This window comes from Prorops nasuta, unplaced genomic scaffold (assembly GCF_024137725.1).
Source record: "Prorops nasuta isolate Cenicafe-Biocafe unplaced genomic scaffold, Cenicafe_Pnas_1.2 PNAS00021, whole genome shotgun sequence".
Classification (NCBI taxonomy): Eukaryota; Metazoa; Arthropoda; class Insecta; order Hymenoptera; family Bethylidae; genus Prorops; species Prorops nasuta.
This window is the reverse complement of record NW_027116818.1, coordinates 1,734,637-1,752,911: the sequence shown is the minus strand read 5'-3', so window position 1 is coordinate 1,752,911 and position 18,275 is coordinate 1,734,637. Positions and strand designations below refer to the sequence as shown.

The 18,275-nt window shown below is 43.2% G+C and overlaps 1 protein-coding gene across 2 annotated transcripts in view; it reads left to right on the top strand.

Annotated features, from left to right (window-relative positions):
* RhoGAP19D (Rho GTPase activating protein at 19D) overlaps positions 1-18,275 on the top strand; it is a 71,259-nt gene that overhangs the window by 7,223 nt on the left and 45,761 nt on the right. For both annotated transcript variants that reach the window (XM_066739819.1, XM_066739818.1), the window contains exon 2: positions 10,191-10,228. In XM_066739819.1, the coding sequence (XP_066595916.1) occupies positions 10,202-10,228 (27 nt within the window). In that variant the 5' untranslated portion in view covers positions 10,191-10,201. The remainder of the gene's footprint in view (positions 1-10,190; positions 10,229-18,275) is intronic.

Sequence of the window (18,275 nt, the reverse complement as noted above, 5' to 3'; positions counted from 1 at the left end):
ACTATGAATTCCATTCTGGATCGGTTTACCGACCGAGTGAGTAAGCAAGGATTTGGAGTTATGAAGCAACTGAGGGAGGGAGGAGGGGTGAATGCAATAATAATTATTCACACAGCGCCAAATAAATGAATAAGAGAGTAAATGTATGATAAACACGATTGATCGGCAGACGGTTGAAATTTACGATTGCACGGAATACCCGAGCGAAGAGAGGAATGTGTTATGAGTTTTTCCACATGGGATACTCCGAGGGCTGAGAGCGCAGCGGCCGCAGACTCGCAGGACGTGGACTCACGCGTGTTGCGCGAGGTCGTTTCATAACTTTGGTCCTTGCCAGGTTGCTCGGAGCTTCTTGGAATTCCACTGGGGCCGCTGATCACTGTCGAAGGTTGCAGCCTCGACTCTCTCTCACCGATAATTATACATCCGTTCCTCCTCCTTCCTCACGCTAGACGAGTACACACGCGTGCACTTGCCCGTAACCAGCCAGCTCCGCCTGAATTTCCACTATTTATCATCCCGCCAATTAAACTCCTCGTTTCCCCCTCCACGCACTCCCCGAAGCCGTTGATCTCAAAAAACTTTTCGTACGTGCAATTTTCCCAGCTTCGTGGATAATCGACGATGATTTCCGCTCGCAAATCCGTCGTCGTTCCTCTGCAGCGTGAAACGGTACGTGAAAGAATTAGGGGGAGGGGGGTGGTACTGGATCCCGAGGCAAATTACACGCTTATTAACGACCGGATCGCCGTGCATAAATCGTCGACTCGCTCTGGATAAGCTCGGCAAATGACGGCTTGGAAAATACGGTAGCTCCGTCGTCGCTAGGTTAGGCTGCCGCGCGCCAACTCGTGAAATGTGGCTGGCGGCAGTGCTTGCGCAGTACGCTACTGCGCACCGAACCGAAACTAGCGTCAGGTTAGGGTTGAACCGCGTGTAAACAATGGGTTTTCTTGGCTTATTGGAAATTATGATTGGGTGGACTCGGCGAGAGAGAGAGAGGGAGAGAGAGAATACTTGATAAAGGAATCGAACGTATCTCTGTACAGTCTGGTTTTACGAGTATTTCGAGGTCGTGAGAAGTCGATTGCTGCTCGCATTGCTGACACTTGAGGTCAGAGCTACGTCTCTTCGTTCTCTCTCAATCTATTACCCCTCCCCCTTCCGGTCTCTTCCATCCTACCGCTCTTTTTATTCACGCAGCTGCCGAAGCTGTCTATCGAACTGATTTCAAGCATTCTTTGTACTCGTTCTGTCCCCCCCCCCCTCCTCTACTTCCAATCGCTATTTATTCCTACTTTAATCGTCCAGTTTAGCCCGTTCATATCCTCCCAGCGATCGTACACTGAAACGAGAAAGCATTGCAACATTTTTTGAGACTTTGCTCTCTACAGGAAAATTGTTTTGAGATTTTCGTGTATTGAAATCGGTGCAAGAACGAGACGTGAAACGATGGTGGCGAGGAGCGTGTTGGGATACCCGCGAGAGAAGCCAGATATGCTTTGCTTACAGGCATCATCATCGCTCTGCCTCGGAACTGGCCCGTAGGGTTTACTTTTGCTCGGCTAACTTTCAGGAATGTGTGTATACGCTGGCACCCACGGACGGTGGAGGGAGTTAATCGAAACAAATATCAAGGCGCTCTCTCAAACGTAACTACGTAATTTCGAGGATGCGCGCGCGTTCTTGCCTCATGAATATTAATCGCCACTCGCGAAGAATCCAAGATTTTATTCACCCCCCCCCCCCCCTCCTAACCAAAAAACCATTTACCGTCACGCTAGTCGATTCTATTCCCGCGTACCTCGATCGATTCTCAGAGTTTTCCTCGAAACCCTTTGTGATTCTTCCAAAGCAAAATGTTTCTACAATTTTCCTAGGAAACAAAGTTTTTTCACCAACTCGCTCTTTTCCACTGATTTATGTTTGTGTAGACTATCTTTATTGCGCTGCGAGCTCGTGTGCGTGTGTTTACAAACCACACACTCTCGCGTCCGTTTTGAGCCGTGCACTAACCAGTGTATGCGCGTGTGTGTGTTTGTCCGCTATTGTGCCACGTGTTTACTCCCGTAAAGCCACTTTAGAGCCAGTCGTGATTTATCAGACACATCTCTCCATTTTTGCCCAATAAGACACTGTTTGACAAAGTGACTCGATTGCGCAATCAATAAGCCATTTGTTTACTCTTCGTCTTCGAGTCACGTGGCGCGGAAAAAAATACATTTTTTAAGTCAACGCATGTAGCGGGTTGATTCGAAACGATTTTCCGGAATTTTGGCCATTCCCCAAATGAAACTGGAGGAAGAGGGGGAGGGATAGTGGAAATAAAATTCTAGGAACAATGCGGAGTTAATGGTAGACTCGTGCCAAAATTTCGGTTTTCCTTGAATCAGCGGAAACCACGTGACTACATCCGGCCATTATCCTACAAATCGTGTACCGGCTAAAAGAGCCAAAAAATGTTATCTCTCATCGGACTAAACGGTAATTGCGCCTTTTTCCTCGCTCGATCATTATCTGCCAAGATTCTTCGTGTTCGTGGGTAAACACGAATTTTATTACTTTCCACGACAATTAGCTCGCTCCGTTTTTTCACACCTTTCTAAAAGTCCTCGACGGTTTAATTCTGGATCAGTGGGGAAAATCCCAGTGGAGGATAGAAATTTAACGCGCAGTGGAGAATCGTTGCTGTTCGAAATTCGTTTGTTCGATTCGAAAGTCGTATAATTTGTTGCTGCGAGTAAATTTCTTTGGGATTAGTTGCTGGTCTCTTAATTGGCTGTAATAGATGGTTGGCGAGAGGATGGTTGTTGAGTTTTGAAAAGCTCTCTTGACAGTGTGTAAGTAAAACCTTCTAGACTATCGGTGACTCTCATTAAGAATCTGTCACGTGGTGACTGCGAGACGAGGAAAAAGAGAACAAGTGCTCGGGAACATGTGGGTACGCCGGAGTTTCCAGTGTCGCAGACTCTTACTTCAACTTCGAGTACGAGTATTATTTACGTGCATTACACACGCCTGTGTGTGTTACCTTACACCGCGTGGTAAATCAATTTCCTATCCAATTTCATCCACGAATTAATCCCATTCGTCCAATCGCAGTTATCCCGTTGAAAAGCAGAGTGAGGAAAGAAATTATTTTACTCAAATATAAACCTTGCACAGAGTATTCACGAATAAATATTTTACTCAGTTTCGATAAAAATTATTTGAGTGAAATTAAGCTTATTTCATTTAAATTAAATTGCATTCCAGTCGAGTAATGTTTGTCAAAGCTGAATAAAATATATAATAGTGAATATTCAGTACAACATTTATTTGAATCAAATAATTTCTTTCTATCCGTGTGCAGAAAATTTGTCACTCCAAATTATTCGCTAAACTGCCAAGTGTGCTTTACATACTGTGTTAATCTTTAATTTCACTCGATACAAGATCGATTGACTCGCGCGAGCCGATAATTGCAGAGTAAACGTGGCAAGTGCAATTTTCCTCGATATAAACAAGCAATTACTGCGTGTATTAAGGGAGGGGGGAGGATACGAGATAAAAATGGAACGTTCTCACACACAGCTGCAATTAAGCCATGCTTTGCATAATTGTTGATCCGTTGGTGCACGCCAGGAAAAATTTCCCTTCTCCCCCCCCCCCCCCCCCCCCCACCCTTAAAGGAATCCTAACGCGTTCATAATTGCTCCCTGCCACCTTCCTGACGCGTTACTGCTCTTAACGCGAAGAGTGTCAGCGGGAATCAGCTAAATTCCGGGAAGAATGGGATTGCATTTCGATCAAGAGTTTTCGAGGCAAGAAAAAATGTAAACAGAGGAGAAATGAGTGTAAACAAAACAAGTTGGAAGAGGAGAACAAAAACTGTACGAAGAAGAGTTTAGAGTCTCTATCAGTAAATTCATACCATTCTATACGCAAACAATCTTTAAATTTGAATACAAATAGAATTCTCTTGTAAATTAAATAATTAGCAATAAAATATTTACAAAAACAGTTGACAACAAACGAAGTCTGTAAAATTGTTAGAAGCTCAATTAGATACTCTTTGAATTTCCCTTAATGTCCTGTGATAAATAAACGTGATTAAAAATGCTCGTAACTTTTCTCATAGGCAACTAATCTTCGAGAAATTATAACCGAGTACATCCTGGGATAAAAAATGTTTCTAAAGTAAATTTCATTAAAATCTGAATTGTAAATCCATCGTCGCAACTTCATTCTCGGTTGGAATTGTTTCTTTGAAAAGAAGGCGATTGGTAAACAAAGGGACTTTTTCTAATTCGACGAACACAATAATGCGAGTTCCGCGAAATTCTAGCAGCCACTGCTGTTTACAGCGAAAACTCGAAGCCTCTTGACTTTTCGCGAGCATGCTGGGCACATTTTTCCGTCTACGGTGATTCATAGTTCGCGTGTTAACTGGCCCACTGACACACAATGCTAACTGTTTATACGGTAGACGCACCGTGTGCACTCGTGTTTATAAATATAGCACTCACCCGGACCGCGTGTGACGTCCCAACCGTTACACCAATTACAGAGACCACGTTTCGTCTTTTTTTCCTTTATTTTTTTCGTCGCCATTTTGGTTCCCTCGACCCTTCGCGTCCATCTTCTTCTCGAGTCTTTCGTCTCGCTGTTAAGACTCGCGTGGAAGCGAATATTATTGCGAAGGCTCTTTCGCGATGCAATTTTACGGACCGGTAATTACCAGGAAATCTCGCGAGGTTCCAGTCGATCTCCTTCCGTACTCCTTCACCTCGATAACCGACGGCATCTCGCGTAGGCGATGCGTTTCTTCGCGACAAAAGTCATTAAATCGCACGCCCCCACTCGCCAGGCTCCGTCTTTCCGTCATTTTCTATACACTCTAACCGGCAAAACCTAAAACGTTGCGATATAAATTTATCGCGTTAATCAATCAAGTCCCACGAAGAAGCTTAATGAATTATATGGCATTTTTGATATTGAAATGAAATAAAAAACTTTTAAATTGTTATTTTAGTTTGCAGTTTTTTTCTTGATTTACAATGATATAATAAAGAAGATTTTTCTTTTTGGTACCAAGTGGCAAATTTTATAATGACGAAATAGAGAAGCAGAGAGAGACTTGGTTGAATTGATTAAATGGACTTTAACGAAGAGTCGAAGGGTTTAATTAGGAAGAATACTAAATTTTATCAGGAGAGTGGTGGTCGTTTATCCCTGACCTCTGCTCGTGAAGCTAAGTATTGGCGAACGTTCCGTGGGTGTATCGGGCGTTATCGGCCGTGCTCGGCCCGCCAGGGGCCGTTTCGAGTCTCTCAACTCGAGTCACTCTACGTGTTCTCCAGCCTTGCTGACTCACAACTGGCCGGACTGAGAGAGCCAGTGTATTTTTGTGAGCGTGTGTAAGAGAGAGAGAGAGAGAGAGAGAGAGAGAGAGATAGAAAGAGTGGAGAGCGCGATAACTTACATAATACCGACTTTAGCCGGTCGCTCATAATTTTCCACCATGCCAAGTCTCTCAGCTAGGAGCCTCCTCCATCCGACACCGCTAAAATCGTAAATCAAAATTCACGCTTTGTCATTCCACCCCTCTCGCAACCACAGGATTCCTTATATTCGAATCCCAAAATACCAGAAAATATCTCGTCAACTGTAAAAATTTTTTTCTGCGGGATTAAACGAATAGCAATTACTTTTTTCGTCATCACGATTTCTCGCTGCTAGTTATTCTCGATGCTAGAGGATAGCCATTACGCGGCGCTCCTCTTGTACGCGTAGCTTCGCTGCTACGGTCATCATTATTATTATTACTATTATAATTTTTCTGATCCAGGTAGACGACGTCAGCTCGCCGCCGTCAGGCCGGTTGTTACGATAATTTCGTCTTTTTGGAGATCAGCGCGATTTCTCCGAGGCGTCCGACTGCGCTCGCGCGTCCATTTCCTTACCTGACGTTTTAATGTCAGTCGGCACGAAACGTCACTCCGACCGCGACAAAGTCTGCGCTTTTTTTTTTGAACACAAACCACGAGAACTCGGACGTTCGCTCGATACACGATTTTAAATTTATCGTTAAAAGCGTTGCAAAAGGTAGAGAGACGAACAGTTGGTGCAATCTTGATGCTCCTACAGTCATCCTTTTCCCCTTTATCCCTGTCGCCGTCTGCCACCCTGCAGGACCCTCAGGAATGAGGACGATAGCCGCAGGACGCAGGAATGTCGAGAGGTGCATACCGAAAGATACAAATTCCTCCCCGACCTTTCACGATAGGTGCTGGATGGAGTACGCGAAGCTATTCGCACTTTGCACGATTTTTATATGGAGTTTTGATCGATTTTGGAGAGCAGTTACTAATTCTTCGTTTGGTTTGTTGCAGGAAACCTGGATCGGGACCCGGAGAACGTTTTAATCCGGGCATTTCTCCTGGATGAAGAAGAATGTTCTGGTGTTTGGTGGTTTTAAAGCGACTGGTCCAGGTGTGGACGGTCCGTTACTCTCGGAATTAATGTTGGGAGGGGTCAATGACCTCGACCAAACTGGTGCAAGGTCTGCAAGTTTTCGATGCGCTCGGCCAGCCAACGAAAGCGAGTCGAGTCCTTCGAAGGACGAACACTCGGACCGACTGGGTAGGATTTGCTCGGGGAAACGTTTCCTTTATTCCTTTCTCCATCAGTTTCTTTGTTCCTCTTCTAATGTCCCCTTCTTTTCGTTCTTACTGGATTTTTTCTTCCTGTCCTTCTCCTTCGAGATTCTCTGTACTAACGTATATCCACCGAGCAATGTGATACCCACGTTCCGGCCGGTTCTACTTGGTTCAATTCCATTCTGGTCGTTCACCCGTGGACGTCGCGACGAAATCCGCCAGAAATACATCGGGAACATTCCACGACGCTGAATTTTTCAAACTTTCCCATAAACGGCGAGCAACACGTGGCGGATTGACCCAGTGGAACTTCCGCATCCGCGATGTCACTACCGGAATGGGATTCTGTGGATGGAAGATAAAAAAAATGTATGGTTGAAGGATTATCGAGCTTAAGAAGTTTAACGTTACATATGCGTATTAGACATGATTTTCCCATCTATTGGTAAACCTCTTGGTAAATTTATCCGTTTGGTAAAGTTTGAAATTGAGTAGAATTCACTACACAGATTGGAATTCTTATAAAACGGACAAATTTTACCAATAGATGGAAAACTTGTCCTTAGGATGTTAATTAACCGATGTAATTGGATAGTTTGGGAAAATCAGAGATACGGTTGGATGATGAGCCAAAGGGGGAAATCAAAATACAATACGAAATAGCTCATGGAAAATTAGCTGCTCGCAAATAGAAATTCGAGCTATGAGTGGTTGGTTAAGAAAGAATTGAGCGGCGCAGACTCTCCTATAGGAGTTTTAATTATGCGGAAGAGTCGCCACTTACTTGTATTATACAACCTGTGCTAAGTGAAAATGTAAGTACTCGTTCCACGTGTGTGTTTGTACGCGTGTGTGCAAATGTGCATTCGAACGCAGCCATTCACTTTGCTCGTGTGATTCGATCTGAAAGTTATAGATTCTCCGCGATTCTCCCGTAACGATTCTCTACAATTCCACCGTTTCCATTTCAATCATTCCACTTTTATCTTTTCTCTCCTTGTACCAGTTCAGGTGAAATTGCTTTATCGCCCGAGGCGTCGTCAAAATTTATTAACGAGAAATCATTTTCCGTGTTGATTCAGCTTTCTTTTCGTTCGCTCTCATTGTTAGGCGAGTATAAAAATCGAACGAGAAGCATGAAAACCGATTTTGGTCTTACAGCTCCTCTTTTCTGTACATCCAGAGAAATAACCCGGAAACCGAAGTCCATTTGCTCTTTAGCACCGAGTTCCAGAATTCTAGAAGCCCGGGATTCCTGAGAGTAAAATATAATTATGCTTGGCATTCCCAGTGCGCCCAGCACTTATCGAGGAACGAATAACTTTCGAGTTAATTGCCAGAGATCGCCTTTTGTCCGAATCTCGCTATATTTTCCGTTTTACCTCGCTCAACACTCACATATGCGGATTATTGTCCGCGATGAAGGAATCATTTTTCTGTAAATTTTATTAAACATATCCATCGTTTTTTTCTTTAGTACCCTGCAATTTTAGAGTAATCGTTCCGGGAGAAGAAACGACTAAAAATAAGCCGTAGATAAAACTCCGGCCATCTGTGTTTACCAAAACCTAATCGTATCACGTTGGTTATTAGTCATTGTAACGGGGTACGGCTGGAAACAAAAAAATGAGAAAAACGTTATTGATGCGTGGTTGTCTGAAACTGGTTTTAATCGAACAATTATCGAAGTCAGCCTTTGAGTCGTCGCCGTTGGCGAACAATGAAACGTCACATCACGTCACATCCAGATAAAGTCGATGAATCAAAGCGTTTTGCTTCTAACTCGCATAAACTCGCCAATTGTCACCGGTCAAGAGTATATAATTTTATGGTTAGACGAATCGAAACTGCTGTACGGATAATATATATATATATATATAGGAAGAAAAAACTAGAAGATATTAAAACCGATCGAATGAGAAACACGCGTTATGGATTGCGGTTGGGAGAAAAGTTGTCTTATCTCGAATTCGCCACGGCTGGATGGAGAGAGGTTGAACAGATAGAAACGGCTCGTTGCGGCTCTAATCATTATGAAATCAATACATCGCACGGTTTATTGAAAACTATTGATGCGGCCAGCCGAGTTCCGAGTCGTTTCGTTGCTTTCACCTAGAACGAAAGAAGGAAGCTGCGCTCTCTGTGCAATTGTACACACACATCAGTGGACTCTATGTGGGGAATGGATTATAATTGAATCGTCGGTGGGGGGAGAGGCGAAACGATTTTTCAATGATTTCATTGTAATGCAGAGTCGTGCCAACCATATGGTATAGGTCCATGACTGTCTCCTAAACGTAACTGGTAATTTTTTTAACTACCAGAAACACTCGATTTTCTCCACGTACATACCGGCCAATCCTCGAGGACAATTAAACATATCTCAGCACTCTACCCTCTTCCAAAAGCATTTGTAACGCGGATATGCGAGCTTCGAGAAGAAGAAGAGTGGAAAAGGGAGAGAAAACTGCAGAAGCGGCGAACAGTGAGTAATTCATTCTGATAGACAATACTCCTAGAAGAATTCGAGTATATCGAGAGCTGCTGTCTAGCGGGAATTCCAGTCTAGTGAAAATTCTTACCGAGTAGGAATTCCAGAGTTCACGCAGGGTTCAACTGGCGAGCGGTAAAATAATTTAAAGACGCAGGCGATTCTCCAAAGAGAAATGGAAAATGTTGGTTTGAGGTATGAAACTGAAACGTCGGAGTGAAGTCGACAATTGGGATGTAGAGTGAAATAACGATCATCGCTCCAGTAGCGGATCGTTTCGCACGAACCTGGCCTAGCACCGCCAGGTGAAACTGTCTCGCGGTCGTAGTTGGGATTATAGTCACGACGAGTCATGTATATTCATTGCATCGTGAAGAAGTATCTGTCGCGCAAGGTGTAAAGTCACTCGGGGCAAGAGTACGCATATTTTCTTTAATGTTATTAAACAGCTAATTTAATGCTGATATCAGGATTATTTGGTTTCTTACTTCTGGAAAATCCAATATATTATTATTATCTAATGCATAGCTAGTTAAAGCTGTAACGGTTTTTTGAAGGAAGCAATTTAATTTTTTTGTTTTCGCATTGCGTACAAGTGTAGTGTTTTTTAAATGGAGAAATGAATACCAGAGTAACCATACAAAAGATATATAAACAATTTACTGTTGCTAGCTAACCTATATTGAGTACAGCAATGTTTTGATGACAAGGAAACTTCAGTAATTGAGCCATCAGTTTTAATGTTTACATCGGATTTCAACGAAACAATAACATATGAACATCTACCATGTAGTCTCAATAAAGGCATTCAATAACTAATAAGATATTGTAGATACATTTACCTTTCTCCCCACTGTAAAATTCAGCCCCTGCATAATCTAACATACTGCACATCCTCTTATCCCGAGTGACTCCATATATAATATAGCCGAAAAACTTTATCTCTATCCCGAATTAATACTTGCAGCTTCGAATAATTCCTCAACGCTTATCCTCGCTCCAAGATACGACCGATCTATCGCATTTTATCTAATCGTTTGTCTCTGTTTCTTTTTCAGGCAGACAAACAATGGCTGACGAGAGAAAGAGTCCCGCGGTGAGTAAAAATAAATGATTGTCCCACTTTTCAATTTGTCGTTCAAATATATTGCGAAAAATTCAGAGAAAAAGAAACTGCTTCGTCAAGTTTGTTGCAAGAGAAGACTATAAATAATAAAGCAGATTTTCAAGTTCTTTTGGAAATCGAGAAAACAGTCCTCCCTCTCTCTCGAAATCGAAATTATACTCTATCATGGCTCGCCTTGAGCTTGCCGTGATGTTTAATTGCACGATGGAGATTGGTGAGAGTAGCGGAGGAACGTTGAAGATGCTTGGGGGTCGTGAAAAACGTCACTATCGTCATTGATCCGGGCTTGGCTGGAAATAAACGGTAGTGTTCGGAGCGGATTAAGAGAGAAAATGGCTTTGCGATATTTATCGCGAGCGTCGTTCAGGGTGTTCCAAGAATCGAGAGAGACTGGGCAATTTTTAGAGTTGCTTCGCGCGTGAAAAGTATTCTCGGTAAAGGATACTCCTGTGTTTTAAGACGCTTACCGTTACCTTTTCTTGTTTTTCTGGCTCGCTCAGCCCGTTGTTCGCCTCTCAAGGTCGATGCTGGGAGTCCCTCGTATATACCGGACCCTGGCGGCGTCATCCGGGACTTTCGATGCGGGCCCTCGTGAAATCTCCAATGGAAAGTCACGATTCACCGCTCAACTTCTGTCTCGTCACTTATCGATTAATTCAAAACACTTGTCGCATTATCAGGGATGCCTGTCAATTCTGCTTCTATTTTCCTCTGTTATACGTTTCTTCTGGTTTGGATGAAAAAATCCATGTAAAATAAATCCCACTTTATTATTCCTCCTACCGAGCAAAGGGGTATTGGTAAAAGGGGTATGGAATTATTTATCGTCATGCTTTGTGCGAGTACGAGAGGCGTGCGCGATTGTAAATTTCGCAGCCGAACGCGTAGGCTGCGCGACACTCTCGAATATTCACGGGCAAGGAGCCCACTTACCTACTTACGGGACTCGCGAGGAGAGTCCATTTCGAAAAATTTCAATGACCGTTAATAGCCGGTCTGCCGATAACGTCGATCACTGCCACTGACCGGAAATGAAAAGCCAAATCCAACAGATTCACCATTTCTTTTTTCATCTTCTCCTCTCTTTCTTTTCTGTTATTTCTCGCCTTGGTAAACGGGGAGAATACGAGGAAGGCAATCCGATTTCACACATACACACGATGGGTGGATTGAAAAGGTGAAAAACAGGCTGCGACGTGTCCACAGCAAAAACGTGGCGGATCCGGCACCAACGGGCCCCGTAAAGCCCACTTAGCCGCCTTTTATTCCCTTTAAACGAAGCCAGGATGTCACTCGTATTAAATGAGTGTTGACCTCGGCCAACGACCAATCAAATCCCGAGTCTTTCACTCTCTTCCCAAACGCTTTTGCCATCACACATTTTCATCTTCTCGACAATTATAAATGTAAATGTATCAAAGGTCTTCAACACAGCTCGATTTCTAGTTTAAATATTTTCTATAAAAATTACTTTTTATTTCCATCTTATAAATACAGTAAATTAAAGCATTGCGATCAAGATTTGTTAAGATAGCTCCAATTAAAAATAGTTTTGAGGCTTGGAGAACTAAACTTGCTGTATGATGAAGTATCGTGATGGCGTTTTTTATTTACTTCACATAATTACCGTTGGAACTCCACCGCATCTCCAAATGATTCATTAACGTGATACAGTTTTTGTTTTCAAATTCTTCTGCTGGTTGTTCCCGTGAGTGACCCCGCATGACTGGGTCAACAGTTACAGTTGTCCCGACGACATAACGGAGTCAGAAGCTGCCAGTTCTGCAGCTTCAATGCGATAGTCGGCATATCCCGTCTCTCTCAACGATGATGCACGAGCAAACGTGACTGGAAAAACTAAACGAAATGATTCTAGTATTCTCGAGTTTTCTCAATGTCGCTTAAGCAATCTCTTCGTTACACCGTTCATTGGAATCCAATTTACTCCGAATTATTCCTGCGTCTTTTAATAGATGTTGCATTTACTGAAAAACCGATGTTTTCGTATCGACGTTACCTCTTATCGAGTGGTATCGAAAGGGGGTGAAAGTAAAACGAAGCGAAAAGAAACGCGACTCAAATTACTCGTTGACTTGACGCGACCACTTGCAAATCGATACGATCATGAACATAATTTAGGAAAATTCATCTTGCTCTTCAACTTTCCTTGCAATTATTACAGTCCCATCGAAGTAGATCGTCGATTCGATTCACAGCATATTTGCAGGTATTATTTACGGATTTTCGTGAAAATGGAGAAATCCGAAGAAACGTTCGAGCTTTCCTTTTCTTCGTCTCCGTTGTTCCATGGGATTTTACCCGAAGAGAAGCTCGTACCAAGCGAGATGTTCAATATCAATTATTATTGACCCGCAAGCTCTATTAACGAGTTCAACCCGACGTTGTTCGAGTGATCGATAGACGCGATTGCGATCGAAGCTTCGTTATATCCAAACTAGACTCTTCACCCACGCAAACTCCCGCATTCACAATTTCTACCGTAAACATCTTCGAATTGTTTTATCCAATCCAGCGAACCTTTTCGCTCCTACACAAATTTTTGCGCTTTGTGCATAAACTGAGGTAAACGAGTTAACGTTGAAAGATTGATCAAAGGTCGACCGGGTTCCGGGGATTATTATTGGAACGTTCGCATTTGGCTCGCCTACGTGAAAGCAGGGCTTTCTCCTGTTGGAGAATTTTATTGGCAGCCAACCGGAAGTGGTGCTTTCGACTCATTGTTTTCCGATCGACGAGTATATGCGCAGGGGGCGAGCATGTCCATCGTGAAGTGGCAGTAAACCACTCTGAGATATTAACCGAGCGATACGATATTTACTTCCAACACTTTTACGGGTCTACCATATAAAAATACCCATCACCCATCATTCCAGCTGGTTTACTCTCGCGAAATAATCCAAATTAAGATAATGCGTTAAGAAATGACTCGAATAAATTAGGAGACCCGAACGATGTTTTCCCCCGGCACTTTTACGGCCCGATACGAAAATACTCGCGATCCTTCGCTTAATAACCCAATTGGCCAAAAATCCAAACTTTCTTCCAACAATTTTATATCAGGCAGCAAATAAAGTTGTCCGGTTTGAATAAATTCCCGGAATAATATCCGCCTTCTTTTATTTTTAGCCCGAGAAAACTCTTCTTTGTCGTTCGATAATTCTAATTATTTTTCACACGATTAGTTTTTACATTGGCCTTATCTAACCTAACAAAGGCGGTATGATGTAACGCGCTTGGTAATTCAGGATAATTTGACGTCTGGCTATTTTACAATGTCATGAAAACGTAATAACAGCTCTGACTCGTAACTGGCAACAGCTATGAAAATCATTTTTATTCCAAAATTCCTATTATCTCATCCAACTTCCGTTCCTTTTCGTCTTGAGAAAAATATTAAAAACGTTCGCAAAGTAACAGCGACGGCTGACGCAATTTCTTCCAAAGCAATTGTCGAAGAAAGACTAGGCGATGAAATTTTTTCGTGGAAATGTTGGATTTTCAGGAGTTTTCCCCGAGCGTTGCGCGATTTTAATGCCAGTCGAGTCTCTGGAACGATCCGATGTATCATAACGCAGCTTTAACAGTCTTTTGTGCGTAGTTGTGCGATAATACTCTCGCTCTGCTCTTCTCCTACTCGTCGCGCCATCTGCCGAGGAACTCGGGACACTTTCGGAAGCGACGCGGGCTTTCGCGCATTTTTCAAACGGCCGAAGCGACGTTTCTCGGTAAATATTATCGTTATAAGTAGAATTAAAATAACATAATAAAAGAATTTCTCAAAACCACGATTCGTATCGAAATGACGAAATTGTTGATAAATCAGCTTCTCGAAATTGATAAGGTCGGTATGGATGAGGTTGTAATTCCGAAATCAATGGACCGATCTGGATTCTGTTTGGTGGCATTTTCACGAAGGACGTTGGTTAAAAAGGGACAGAGAGGGAGGGGTTGTCAAGGAAAGCAAACGGTTTATCCCGCACACCCTCCAACGTTATCATTCTCATTTTCCTTTCCCTCCATCTCCATGCGTTTGCTTCTCCCCTTTGTCTGCGGGAACCCCTCCAACAGGGAGGTGACTCATACGGAATCACCGCGTCATACTGATTCACCCTCCTGCCATAAAGGGGACTCCTTTCTCGTCTACCTTCTCCGTTCCTACCTTTACGTGCTTCTCAACTTCTTCGTGCACCAGCGACTCTCCCCTTCGGGCATCCCTAACTCTTAGCTACACCGTATTTCTGCCAGACCTCCTTCCTGCTTCGCGCCAAATTCGAATGTAAAACGTTTCGCTCAGAGTGATTTATATATATATATATATATAGGGATACGCAGCCACGTAATGTATATATAAATATATATATAACAACTTTCTTTCTCCTCTTTTTTAAGAGATGTATGTCTCACCCATACGAGCACAGATGCCTCCAAATTCTCTCCGGCGAGTTACCCTTTCACTCATTTTTACACGCTCGTTCGTTCGTTAGTCGCTCGTTCTTCATGCATGTTTGCGTTCCTTTCGCGTTTCCCATCCCTCCTCCCGGTTATTTCACACAAACCACCACTTCACGCTTCGCTCTCCACTACCGCGGTTCGCTTTCATAAGTTTTCATCCCCCTTCGGCGGCATCAACCACCCCGGTGTCTTCAGCAACTACACGCTCAGTTCGGTTAGTATGTCTTTCTAGAATTTACCAGTCGAATTCCACGAATTCTTCTTCCCATACCAGTTTTTTTATGATCTTTTTCGTGTATCTGGATTGTTCATCGTCCTTGGACCGAAGATTCATCTCTAGGGGAGACTTGTACTTTGGGACACTTTTTTTTTAAGTTTTTGTAACATACAAATAATAGTTTGATAAGACTGTTATATATATTTAAATTATACGTGGACATTACTCGTCTTTTAAATTAAATTGGAAGTTTCCTATGATTCAAGAAAAATTAACGAGTGTCCCAAGGCACAAATTGCGGCACATCGCAAGGTACAGGGATCTCTCCCCTACCGGATCCCTTTGATTCGAAAAACGAGAAACGCGTCTCGTTATTCGTACTTTTGTTCCTCCGTCTCAGCGGAGACTCGATTATAGGAGGACATCTTCCAAGCCCGTCGAGCTTTTCTCGCGAGGTCATTGAGCCCTACTCTGGCGAAAAGCCCCATCGCGTCGACTAATCCACCGCTGTATTTCGCCGAGTTCGATATATCGATCTTGGCAGACCAATTGAAAATGAGCGCAAAATTGCTCGCCTTTCACCGTTTCTCTCGCCTTACCTGCTTGTTCGATTGCACGCGTAGACGCAGCTCGATGGTCGAAATTCGAGTCGCAATTAGAAAGGACGTAGCAGGAAGGTAAAGTATCGACGCGACGTGGACCTGCCGGCGATATTTGGACAAGAGCAAGGGGTGAGACTCGACGAGCAAAAGGGAGTCCCGAGGGAGGCTTTGATACGGGAATGAAACAATCGCTCGGGAGTTTTACGGCAATTAAAAATGCTTTGTAGCCGAGGCACGGAGTCTGGCTTGTACTCTCGATTAATTCCATCCCTGCGTTGATATCCCTCCTACTCCCTCCGGCTGATTATGAAGTCCGCTATGAATTTCGGACAGACCCTTTCAACAGAGGGGAAAACTCCGGCCTTGACAGCCCTTGCTTCTCGCGTTTCAATCGTTACTCCCCTGTGATCGCCAACGCAATTTGTCTGAAAGCGGAAGTAAATTAAAATCCGCGTCTCGTATCTCTCTCTCTCTCTCGAATTATATTTTTATTTTTGTGAATTCGCTATATTCCGTCGTATAGTTACTGCAGAATCAATTGTTTTTGAGTCATTAGAAGGAAGTTTGTCTCTTTCTCCTTTTGGAGATGTTTAAGAGTTACTTTGAGGAGGTGGAGGGTAGTTTAGGGAGATTGGAGGGTTTGCGAAAAAAAGGAAAGTCCAAATAGAGGGCGAGAAGGGTGCTCGAAAACTCTTGGGTCGATGACTAAATAAACAGACAACGTTACTGGTTGCGTCCTTGGGTTTCACAACTCTGACGCGTCTCGATAAATAAAACGTCATCCGAGTGTGTTGCCCATGGATCTTCCAATTCTTCTTCGTCCTAAGATTTTCTCTCTTTGTCACTCTACAGAGGGCAAAAGGGTTGTAATAGGATAGCTTAGTCGTACATCTATCAAAGAGTTAGTCTAGTGTAAAAGCCACTATAGAAAAAGAGCATTTTCAAATATTTTTATTTAATAGATCACTGTATCAATTTCAGTATTTTTTATGGAAATATGTGATTTAAGAGGATTTGATAAAATTTTATTTAATCCTCTTGGAAAAAATATTTCTGGGAAAAAGAACCGAATTGTACGCAATAATCTTTAATATAAAAAGTTTATAAATTTTCTTTTGAGTCGTGTACAATAAACCAACCCCTTAATTTTTCATTTCCCAAATTAACGACAAAGCAGCCTCTTTTATTCGAGGCACTGATTAAATTTGCGCGATTCTCGTCTGGGAATGTCCGGGTGAAAGCAAAATGATGCAACGACACGCATGACTCTCGCCCGGGATGAAAGAAGCGAAATAGGAAAGCGACGTAAAATATAATAGCATCCGCGGAGAGTCCCTGGAATCATATAGGAGCATGACTCACTCTTTGGAACGAAATGGCCGGAAAGCTATGCGCCAGTTACGTTGCCGCCTTATCCCATTTTATCCCGCGAACAAATCTCCAGTTGGACCGTATTCCCTCCCCCTACATCCTGAAATTCACTTCGGGAACTCGGCTTGGATTTTCGCTTCTTTTATGTCTCGCGGTGGGAACGGAACTAACGGTATTATCATCGATATCTCGGCCGGAAAAATCGAGAGGTCGATTATACCGGCGTGAAAAATATCACGTGCGCATTCCGTGTGCCAAGTGTGAAATCTCGGCCAGGTTGGATTTAGCATAACAATGACGATGGTCTGAAATTTACAATTTACGATAAATTTCCATCAGCTGTAATTGCGAGTCGCTCGTAAACTCGTGTTTTGATCATTTTTTCATTCCCCCACTCGCTGGCTATAGGACTAAGGCAGGATAATGAATTCCGCAGCTGTTGCGAAGGATAACTGTAAAACTGTTCTCTTTTCTTTTCACTCCGGACAACCGTATCGTTCCACTCGTTAAGCACTAGCTTCATCGCTCGCAATTTTCTTCTCTCCATCCTCCTGAAATCCGATTGGTCGCACTGTTCTCGAAGAAGCAAACAATTTGGCGTTTAATTAATTTTTGCCCTTACCCGCGAGTAATCTCGGACTGAGTCGAGAATCATCTGTTTACGTTGATCGGCCAAAGCCAGCAGCACCAGCCAACGGACTATTTTTGATACGTTTATTTAACCAAGCGATTTCTGACGATATATCAACAGGCCAGCAGGGATTTATCGAAAAACCGAGGCTGCAAACCCCCTAAATGAACAAACGCCACTACCCTGGCATCGGAATTTTACGTGAAACACTGGGAAGAGAGATGGATGCTTCGGTGGATTAGCTCCGGATCGATCCGCAAACGCCTCGCTCCCGACACTCGTTGACAATGAGTTTTCAACAATGTGCGAAGGACACAATGGATGTCGTTCAACAGGCGTGTTCGGTCATTATCACACCGACTGGTCGGCGATGAAAAGTTCCAGTCGTTTGTCTACATAGTTAGTCGTGCGCTAGTTGGGATTCACGAGTGAATGGCCACGTGCCACCACCGAGCCTGCTTATATAGTTTCAGCAAATAAAAACCTTCAAATGAACAATGTATCCTCTGCTCGATGCCAAGTGCAGTCTCCGCGTGCTCTCCAAACTTCATCGACGGCTTCATTTTTTATCAAAATCCTATATGAATATCTTCGATTCATCGACTCCCGTAAGAGAGTCTCCGATCAGACTTTTTATCCTACGAAATGTTTCTTCGGAAAACAAACTTTGGGCAACTCCAAGTATTTTTAAACTTTGCTCTCTTTATCGCGTCTCTGTGCTTT